The sequence below is a fragment of the Corylus avellana genome, chromosome 4, assembly GCF_965113065.1.
Source record: "Corylus avellana chromosome 4, dhCorAvel1.hap1.2, whole genome shotgun sequence".
NCBI classification, from domain to species: Eukaryota; Viridiplantae; Streptophyta; class Magnoliopsida; order Fagales; family Betulaceae; genus Corylus; species Corylus avellana.
In genome coordinates this window covers 33,082,400-33,093,276 of record NC_142493.1, presented here as the reverse complement: position 1 = coordinate 33,093,276, position 10,877 = coordinate 33,082,400, and the positions used below count along the sequence as shown (strand labels likewise).

At 36.8% G+C, this 10,877-nt stretch overlaps 1 protein-coding gene across 3 annotated transcripts; it reads left to right on the top strand.

Moving 5' to 3' along the window:
• Window positions 1-4,664: 4,664 nt before the first annotated feature.
• On the top strand, window positions 4,665-7,962 carry LOC148586621 (uncharacterized). Of its 3 annotated transcripts, none has more exons than XM_088515937.1 (2): window positions 4,665-5,225; window positions 6,839-7,962. In XM_088515937.1, the coding sequence occupies exons 1-2, from the start codon at window positions 4,700-4,702 to the stop codon at window positions 6,919-6,921; spliced, it is 609 nt and encodes a 202-aa protein (XP_088372063.1). In that variant the 5' UTR covers window positions 4,665-4,699; the 3' UTR covers window positions 6,922-7,962. The 3 variants fall into 3 exon arrangements, with proteins under 3 accessions (XP_088372063.1, XP_088372062.1, XP_088372061.1); XM_088515936.1 differs by having other exon boundaries at window positions 4,901-4,959; XM_088515935.1 differs by having other exon boundaries at window positions 5,163-5,225.
• The last annotated feature ends 2,915 nt before the right edge of the window (window positions 7,963-10,877 follow it).

The following is a 10,877-nucleotide window of genomic DNA, read 5'->3' as shown; positions in this document are numbered from 1 at the left end:
TCGGGAATCATAAAGATGTATATGTTATACAAAAACAATTTCAGCCCTATGAAGAAAACCTTGTACAAAACGCCCTTTTTTCGTGCATGTTCTAATGAGGAAAGTTTAGTTCGAATTTGATAAGCTCCCTCCTCCATAATTCAATTCAACAAGATGCCTCTTGGCGAGAGAGAGAGAGAGAGAGAGAGAGAGAGAGAGAGAATTTCACAAGCTCAATGTGCATTCAGAATGGAGGATTACTTGGGGTTGCAAAAGAAAAAAAAAATACAAGCTAGTTAAGAAAAATAGAGGAACATTATGTAAGGCAGATCGATGATAATGCTAATGTTCTATATAGTATCCAATTTGGGAGTCAAATGGCCAAAAATTAAAAATAAAAATATATAATAGATGGGGCATCACGAACATGAGCTTGCAATTTGGAGTGCAGACGTGCAGTATTAAAGAAATTAATTAATATAATTGTTTCAATTATAAGGAAACAAAAATTCTACATGTGTGCACGTACGCTAATTTTTCTGATCGGCATATGTGGGGAGAGCTTGATCCAAGTGGGTTAATGCTTTCATCATTAATTGAATATGTAGGTGAAGATCTTCAAATATAATTTGTTTAAGTATAAACATTCCAGTATAAAAAAAGATTAAGTCACATATTAGAGATATAGCACAAGTATTAATTAAAAAAAATAATAATAATAAATTCGGCCCAAACTCATAAGCACTTTTGAATTTGACAGTATTATAATTAACATGTTATATTATAACTTCGTTAGCTAGAAGATTTACTAAGGTGTCAATCTTTCTAACACAAATTTTAGAAACACACACACACACACACATATATATATATATATGGTTTGGAATATTTGATATTTTGCCATGGGAATGTTCATTGAACTAACAACAGCTTGACAAGTATATGCACAGTTAAGTACATATATAATCTCTATCGTCTCACATTTTATGTACGTGCACGTATATACAAATGTGCATCATTGTAGATATTTTGTGTGAGAACCTCGAGTACTGCATATGTATTTGACTAAAACCAGAGCTCAAAACTGTAGTAAACATAACAAAAATGCATCTAAATTCATTAGGAAAATTCTCTTGGTGCTTAATCATTGCATCTTCTCCAAGGATGTGGTGATTGTTGAAGTCCAGGAAGCAACTAATTACTCCACAGACAGTACTGTTTGTGAAGCTGCAACCCTAAGGAACTTTAAGAATGAATTTTAATTGTAGATCGACGATAGAGAAAATAGATCACTAGATTGAGGTGCATTAATTAAGCAGCATGCACGAAGAAGAAAGAAAGGACTATAGTTAATTTCATGTCCCTCGAGAAAACCAAATTCCGTCCAGTCAGAACTCAAAAGTGTCCTAAAAGCAATAGCAAAACCAAAAAAAAAAAAAAAAAAAAGGATCAAGTCCAACCACCTTAATTACCACGAATTATTCTCTTGTGCAACCTGTTAAGGATATAGAATTAGAATTTCAGATGTTCAGAAAAATAATGTGTACGTAAATTTGACATGTGGAAATATGCACCAGAATCATAAAAATTCTATCTGCTCACACAAGGGGCTGAGCTGGAAGAGGTTTCAAGAAGATCATCTGAGTAATTACTCACATGCATATTATCATAATTACGATTATCATTGTTCTTGCTGACATGGGTAGAAGTAACAGCCGGCAACATATATATATATATAGATAGGATCTAGAGGAGTCAAACCCAAAAGAATAATGAACCCTAACTGAAGGAAAGTAGCAGAGTAATTGATGGATCTGGTTACGTAGCAGAGAAATCAAATATGCATCACACAATTAAACTGTTCATCATAATCTCAGCTTGAACAACATTTATTACCATACATACATATAGAAATCCAGATCTACGTCAAACAGTTTTCTGAAATTTGCATAATTAAACACAGCTTCAAACATAGTAAACAATATTAATTATCTACCTGAAAATCTCACATCACATGCGTAATATATAAGATGGAAAAAAACAAAAGAAATTAAACCACATAAGGATAATAGCTCTTAAACAATTAATTGTACTCTGGATTTGTAAACAATCGGACCATAACGCTTCAATTCCCCGAGAGAAGAGAAGAAAGTAGCATCGAAGCCTAGAAGACCCTTCATTCAAAACAGACTAGGGCTTCTTCTTCTTGAGTGAACCGGCCATCTTCATCTTCTAACCCTCTCTTTTCTTCTTTCTCTTTCTTCTAGGTCTGATCTTCGAGCAGGATGATGGTGGGTTTGGTGAGCTGGGTGGGTAGTAAAGGATGAGGTGGTGCTGCTGATGATGATGAAAGTGAGGGACTAATGATGAAGTGAAGAGGCGAGAGGACATGATGATTGCTGCAGCTTGTGAGTTTTTTTTTTTTTTTTGTTGGCGTTGAAGGAAGAGATGAAATTCCCAAGTGTTGGAGTGCTAATTCACACTCAATATTACTCCTCTCTCACATGCCATAATTATCATGAAGCCACCATTATATTGTCTTTTTCTCTCTCCTAACCCCCAAGAACCCCTAAGCGCTTCTTGTATAGTAAAGAGAGAGAAAGAGAGAGAAAGAGAGAGAGAGAGATGGGATCTGCTGTGATCACCCTTTTCTCCAACATAAAATGAGGCTGTCTATAACTTGTCAAAGGGGGGGAAAAATTGATAGTACTAGGTACTTCCTCTGGGGCATGGTTATTGTAACCAGCTGTAGAATGACTGCAATAATATCTTCATTTTTTTCTCCTAGTAACACTGTTCTTCCTCTCCTCTGTAGACCATTCGAAAAGTATTAATTATTAAATTACATACAATACTTTACTCTTGTCGTTTTAGTTTTGAAAGTTGTGGTTGTCTTAAAAGTTATAGTTAATTAGTGGTTGCTCCTCAAATTATCAGCTCATTTGTATTTACACCCATGAATTATGATTTACTGCAACTTGTATTCTTAAACTACTACTAATTTATTCTACGTAACACCCTAAGTTACATTTGACTGTTAAATGTGGATTGAAAATGCTCCAGATCCGGGTGATGTAGTCTATGGGTATAAATGTAAATCGGGTATTAATTATGAGGCAAAGTCTGATTAACCCTATGCCTCTGCAACAACTATAACAGTTTCGTCACAACTAACAGAACTCAAGGTGTTACTCATAAATAAATTATATAGGTGATGAGAACGAGTTGCAGTGAATCATAACTTATGAGTATAAATACAAATTAACTGTTATTTTGGAACGACAAAGAGTGAATTTACCCTAAAAGTTAATTAAGGGTCGGTCGAAGACCCTCATGAACTTGTTTAACATTCCATATATTATATATAGTGCATGAATTGCTTCAAGAGGATATGAAGAGGTCATCCAAAACATAATAAAGTTTAATTCGTTACAATAAATGAAAATAATCATTCATTACAGCAAGTATAAGCAAGCTTAATTATATATCTATCTATCATATATATGTTGATTGCAATGGCATAACATATTGATTATGACAATGTAGATGAAGATAAGTTGATGATAGTGATTAGCAAAAATGATGCAATGATTACGTGGTGAATTAAGTACTTCAGACGAAGGAGTTGAAGGCATCATGGCTGCTTTAGGCACAGAGCTTCTTGCTCCGGCGATCAACCACCTCCTTGTGAGGCTTACCCACCTCCTTGTGAGGCATATCTGAGGTGATTTTTTAATCCCTTTTCTCCCCTGCCCTAGCTTCTTGCTCTGGCGATCATCCATCTTCCCCCACTCTGTTTTGCTGTGAAGGTCCCTTCTTTCCTGGCTAGCGCTTTTTATTCTTCCTTTTTCGGCTTTTCCTCAATCTCCCCATGAAGTTGATGGCCTGGAATTGTAGGGGATTGGCTCGTGCTCCGACCTTTCGTACTCTTCGAGCACTGAACAGGCGCCACAGTCCTGACCTAATTTTCTTGTCTGAAACTAAAGTTCCTCCAGATCGGATTCAGCTTGCTCTAAATGGATTGGGCTTCCCATTTCTGGTTCAGGTTCCCCCCGTGGGTCTAAAAGGTGGACTGATTATTGCCTGGAAGCAGGGTGTTGAAGTTGAACCAATCAGGTTGGATCCTTCTAATCTTACTTGTTTGATCTATTCTGATCCTCCCTTTTGTCCGTGGATGATTTCTTGCATTCATGCTCCCCATACCGCTCAATGGCGTAACTCCTTCTGGGATAGTTTATCGAGGGTGGGCAATTCTTTTGGAGGTCCGTGGCTATTGTTGGGTGATTTTAACTCCATCCTCTCCCAATCTGAAAAAAGTGGGGGTAGATCGTTTGGGTCCTCTTCTCATAACGACTTTGCTGATTTCGTTCATTCTAATGCCTTGATTGATTTAGGTTTTAATGGTAATCGTTTTACTTGGAGCAATCATCGTCAGGGCTGTGGTAATATTAGAGAAAGACTGGATAGGGGCTTAGCTTCTCAAAGTTGGGTCCATCTTTTCCCAAATGCTCTTATTAACCACCTACCTGCTGCCCAATCTGACCATTGCCCAATCTTGCTTTCCACTTCAGGTTCATACCAGAATCTTCCCAAGCCCTTTAAATTTGAAGCTTTCTGGACTAGAGACCTTACTAGCCATTCTGTTGTGGCTAATGCTTGGTTATCTGATGTTAGTGATTCCCCTGCTTTTTCTCTTAGTAGAAGATGGAAGAACACCAAAATGGCCCTAAAAGATTGGAATCATCAGCACTTTGGGAGAATTCAGTCCAACATCAAGGGCTTACTTTCTAAAATTGACAAGATTCAAAGCTCTCCCCATTCTCCTGATAATTATGCCAGAGAGCTCTTCCTTCAAGATGCTCTTCAAGAACAACTTCAGCGGGAAGATGTTCTTTGGAAACAGAAATCTAGAGAGCAATGGCTCACATGCAAAGACTTAAACACTAAGTTTTTTCATGCCTCTACCATCAATCGGAGAAGGTACAATTCTATTAATTTTCTGAAAGCTGCTGACGGAACTATTTGTAATAGAAGAGAAGATATTGGAAATATGCTCGTTGATCATTTTAGTTATATTTTCTCCTCTACTGACCCATGTTTGAATTCAGAGCTTGATGGTTTGGTTCATGGTGTTATCTCTGATGCTGATAATGAATTATTGTGTACTACTCCTGATGAAGCTGAAATATTTCAAGCCATTTCTCAATTGGGCCTGAACAAATCTCCTGGCCCTGATGGAATGACAGGTCTATTTTACAAAACTTATTGGCCTATTGTTAAGGAGAATGTTATTGCCTCTGTGCAATCTTTTTTTAAGGGAGGTTTTTTGCTTAAGGAATTCAATCACACTCATATTGCCCTCATTCCTAAGATTGATAATCCCTCTCGAGTTAATCATTTTAGACCTATTAGCCTCACAAATTTTAACTACAAGATCATTTCCAAAATTCTTGCTAACAGATTTAAGCCTCTTTTCCACAAATTCATCTCCCCCACCCAATCTGCTTTCCTTAAAGGTAGATCCATCCATGATAACACCATACTTGCTCATGAGATTTTCCATTCTATGAAACAGAAAAAGGGCAATGGTGGTCTTTTGGCTTTAAAATTGGATATGGAGAAAGCTTTTGACTCCATGGAATGGGCTTTTATCCTAAAAATTCTGAATCTTCTTGGCTTTTGCCCTAAATGGGTGAATTGGATCCATCAATGCATATCTACCTCCTCCTTCTCTATCCTTCTTGATGGTTCTCCTTTTGGAAAATTCTCTCCATCAAGAGGATTGAGACAAGGAGACCCCCTCTCCCCTTTTCTTTTTATCCTTGGAGCTGAAATCCTCTCTAGACTGCTTTTCCGAGAGGAACAAGCTGGCCGCATTAATGGTATTAAGATTTCTAGATCAAGCCCACCCATTTCCCATCTACTTTTTGCCGATGATCTTATGATTTTCTCCAAGGCTAAATCCAGTGAAGCTAATTCCATTCTCTCTTGTTTGTCCACTTTTTCTAAATGGTCTGGTCAGAAGATTAATTTAGCTAAATCCTCTATGTTTTTCAGCAAGAACAGTAAACCCTCCATCATTTCTGCCATCAAAGGTATCCTTAACCTCACTATTATCCCTTCTAAAGCCAGATATTTAGGGATTCCTCTTTTCATTCACAAAAACAAGAAAGTGGCTTTTAATGATCTTAAAGAGAAGATTTTATCTCGTATTACTGGATGGAAAGCCAAGCTTCTTTCCCAAGCAGCTAGGACTACTCTTATCAAATCTGTTGCCAATGCCATCCCCTCCTATATTATGTCTCTTTTCCTGCTTCCCAAATCTTTTTGTCAATCTCTCAATTCTTCCATTAGAAAATTCTGGTGGGGTTTCCCCCAAAACAAATCCCACAATCTCTCTTTTCTTGCTTGGAGAAATATTTGTCAACCTAAATCTGCAGGTGGCTTGGGTATTCGATCATTGGAATTCCTCAACAAGGCTCTCTTGGCTAGACTAGGTTGGAAGATTGTTACCAATCAACCTTTGTTGTGGGTTGAAGCTTTGAAGGGAAAGTATCTTAATAATGGCCATTCATTCCTTGACTTACCTCCAAATCTGTCTTCTTCTTGGTTATGGAAAGGCATTCTTAAGAATAGAAAGGTGATAGAGAAAGGGGCTTGTTGGGCCATCTCTAATGGTGTTGATATCAATATTTGGAACTCTCCCTGGATACCAGCTATCCCTAATTTTAAGCCCTCTCCAAACCCTAATCTGGTTGATCTTCCTGAATTCAAAGTTGCTGACCTGATTATTCAGAGAGATAGAACCTGGAACTCCCTCTTGCTTAATGATCTTTTTGATCCTAACACTGTTTTGCAGATTCAGAACATTCACTTATCTCAAGTTCCATCTCAGGATCGATGGATTTGGGTTCCTTCTCCCAAGGGTGTATTTTCGGTTAGCTCAGCTCATGAGGTGGTAGCCTTGGATAGTTCAAGTAAACCCTCACCTTTTTCTCCTGAAGATTGGAACTGCCTTTGGGGCTTGAAATTACAGCATAGATTAAAACATCTTCTTTGGAAGATTACTTGGGATATGCTCCCTGTTAGAGCTAAAATAGGCAGAATTATTCCCTCTCAGGATCCTGATGCTTGGATTTGTCCTTTTTGCAATGGTCCTGAGGAGACTTTGCAACATATTTTCCTTGGTTGTTCTTTTGCTAGGATTCTTTGGAGGAACATACAATGGCCTATTGATACTTCTTCTTTCAGCACCTTGCCTATTTCTCACTGGATTATGGCTGTTGTCAAGCCTCATCAATTTCTATCCATTCCTAAGGAAGATGTTTGGAGATTTCAAATCTGTGCAGCAGTGGTTTTGGACCACATTTGGTTTTCTAGGAATCAAATCATTCATAAAGCTCAACATCCGGAGATCAAAACTTCAATCAAGCAGATTTTCACCTCGTTCAGAACTCACCTCTCAGCTTGGCATTCGTCTGTATCCAACTCTGTTTGGTCTCCTCCGCCTGCTGGGATTTTCAAGGCCAACTTTGATGTGGCTATTAGAAATGATTTTTCTGTGGCAGCAGCTGTGCTTTCAGATTCTTATGGCTGTATTCTTGCTGCTGCTTCAAAACGTTTATCTTCTGTTGATGTTACCTTAGGGGAATCTCATGCTGCCTTGTTAGCCTCTCAACTTGCTGCTTCTCATGGTTGTTCAAACTTACTTCTTGAAGGGGACGCTCTCACGGTGATAACTGCCATTAATAACCCCTTGGTGTTTAGAGATTGGAACTTTTCTAGTGTAGTGAAGGATATCTCTCTTATTTTTTCTTCTTTTCAAAGTTGTAAGGCTTTGAAAGTGTCACGTTGTGCTAATTTTAGAGCACATTGGTTTGCTAAGTGGGCCGCTTCTAACCTTGTGTTCGGAAGCATTCCCATAGGATCTCCCATTCTCTCTTCTATTAGGATCAAGAGTGGGAATGATCCTCCCTTGTAACCTTTTCCCGCATTTGATTAAAAAAAAAAAAAAAAAAAAAAAAGTGATGAGCAGCTAGCTTGACTTTTTGGTTTTGGCTAATTATTTCAATGGGAAAATATTATCCCAGATCCAACTTCTAGATAGCTAGACATTCTTCCACCATGAAATGCTGCTTCTGACCTTAATTTATATATGCAGATTATCATTTTTGAGATAACTCCTCTTGCATCCTTAAACACTGTAGGGTTATCACAAGCATTAAGCCTTCATAGTTGATATATTATATTTGTCACATGCACCCTAGTCATAGGCTTTACCTTGCCTCTCATGCATCCAAAATTTCATACGGAGTTTTCATAATGTTTGGCACATGCATTGGATTCTAGCACTTGCTCATGCCACTGAACTTCGCTCCCAAAACTTTGAAATAATTTATGCTCGTTTGTCGGTTTTAGGCCTTTTTTTTTTGTTGAAATGATTTTACAACAGTGTTCTACTATAAAGTTATTTACAAATTGATGTAACGTTAGACCATAATTGATGAAATAATTAAGCAAAAATTTGACTTATTTTTTAATTATTTTATCAATTATGAATTCTTACGTCAGTTTATAAATAATTTTATGATAAAAATTATGGTATCCCTAATACCACTCTTTGTACACATAAATCCAGCCGGCATCTCGAGAGGCTTGCAACTTCTTGCAAACAAGATATTCATCATGATGCTAGCAAGGTTGTACGAGAAGCAAAATTAAGCACTCCAGTGCAATTAATGTCCTCATTTGTTGGGAAGAAACAGTTCCAAATTATAATAGAAGAAATCGAAATGATCACTCATTTACCATGATCTAGATCTAGTGAGATCACTTGCCGAGCACAAGTAGTACTGAAATGCCAAATGTGGTAGTGATCATTCATGTAAAGTGGCAGTGCATGATTTCTACTGTATAAAACAGTACTACGTTGCTCAGGAAAAAGAAGATTCACAGTTTATCCCATCTCTCTTTCTAACTTTATGTTTGACCCTATAATAAAGTTACGACCTTCATTGGACTTTATATATATATATGAAAAAAGCCAATATACCAGGGTTTAGCCTAGTGGTTAATCACAAGGCACATAATTCCACTACGGAGGAGTGCTTCTGTCAATTCATCGATGAAAATTAAAGCCAAGCAAAAGAACAAAAAGAAGAGCTAGCTTTTCAGCTGAGTGGAGGCCTTGCTCCTAGCTAGCTAGAATTAACCCTTTTGCGTGATGTTCATTTTAGTGGGAAACTCAAGTAATGGACGCAAAAGGTCAGGCTGTAAAAGGGAGTTTGAACTTCTGGTGCATTCCTGTTTTTATCCGACCAATTGTTGCGAGAAAAAAAAATGAAAAAAAAAATTATACCTTATTATTCCGACATAAGAAGGAGACAAACTTAGTGGCCTTGAAAAGCTTATTCAAAAAGCTACAATATTTGTATTTCACAAAAAAAAAAAAAAAAAAATCGTAATTCCAACATCTACTAGGTGAAAATTGTCCTAGAAAGAATACAAAAATATTTGTAGTGTTCTGTTTGCCACATCACACATGGCATTTTTTAAAAAAATTTCTTTCTATTATTATTAGTTACTTTTTTGGGTTTCATCTTAATTAGGCTCTATATATATATATATAACCTTAATAAGATGGATTTAGCAGTCAATTATGTTGGTTATCTTTGCAACCCACTGCGCAACGCTGCATCAACTTCAATAAATTGCAAATCTCTTATTTCTCAATTACTTTCTTGTAATTTTCTTGCCTACAGGAAAATCTTCTTTCTTTTTTCCCTTTTTGGATTGAGAATCATACCACCAAAGACATTCTATGTGTGCCAGTATATATGGATTCCCAAAGAAATCACTTTTAACTCGCTGTTTTTCTGCTTAAAGTCGATCAGCAATTCATGGCATGCATGTAAAGCACCATGAATGAAGCCACTGGAACTTTTATGGGCATCAATTATCAAAGAAGAGCCTAAAAGAGACACCATATGATAAAGGTATACAATATACTTTTATCAATATAGTTACAACAAGCTTTCGATCTCTTTCCTTTTTTTGGCCTGATACAACAAGCTGTCTTCAGTCTTCATTTGTGCATATATACATCTCTAACTAACTGGGTATAGTTTTTAGTTTTACAGCACAATGAAATTAATCATGAATCTATCAAAGTTCAACCTTCAGAATATATTATGAGATTTTATATTATTGATTTATGTTTCTTTATATAAGTCAATTTAGGTTAATTTATTTGTATGGGTCGACATATTCAACTAAAATAAATAAGTTAATAACCATAATGTAGTCTTAGAGACTATTCAATTCAAAGTGGTAAACTTAGCGTTGTCTAACACCTACCTATAAAATCAATAATATAAAATCTCAGAATATATTCTTCCATGTTTCAACTCGAAATCTTTTGGATAGGGCCAAAGCTAGCATGTGCTTTTAATTAAGAGATCACGAAGAAACCCCCAAGTATATATATATATATATATATATATATATATATATATATATGCAGGAGTTCTTGAGAAGCACGTGGGAGTGTCCTCTTCATATATGGCACCTACCAATTCTCATTTTAAATTAAAAGCTTGCCCAGTGAGGAGGAGGAGGAGGAGGAGGTGATCGAGGTGAATCCAATTTCTCATTTGTAATCATTATGATTCCATTTTATGGGGCAAACAGAAAAGTCATGATCTGTGGAATCAAATTTATTTTATTTGCATATTGGGGAGGGGGGAGCCATGCTGACCCAACGGCCACCCATCTTGGGCTCCACACCCAATTTCCTTCAATCTTCGTCTAGGCTTCTAGCTGTTGGCCAACTCCAACACTGGTCAAAATTCAAACTTTACAGCATGTGGTACAAGCCATATTTCCTAAGAAATCAGACT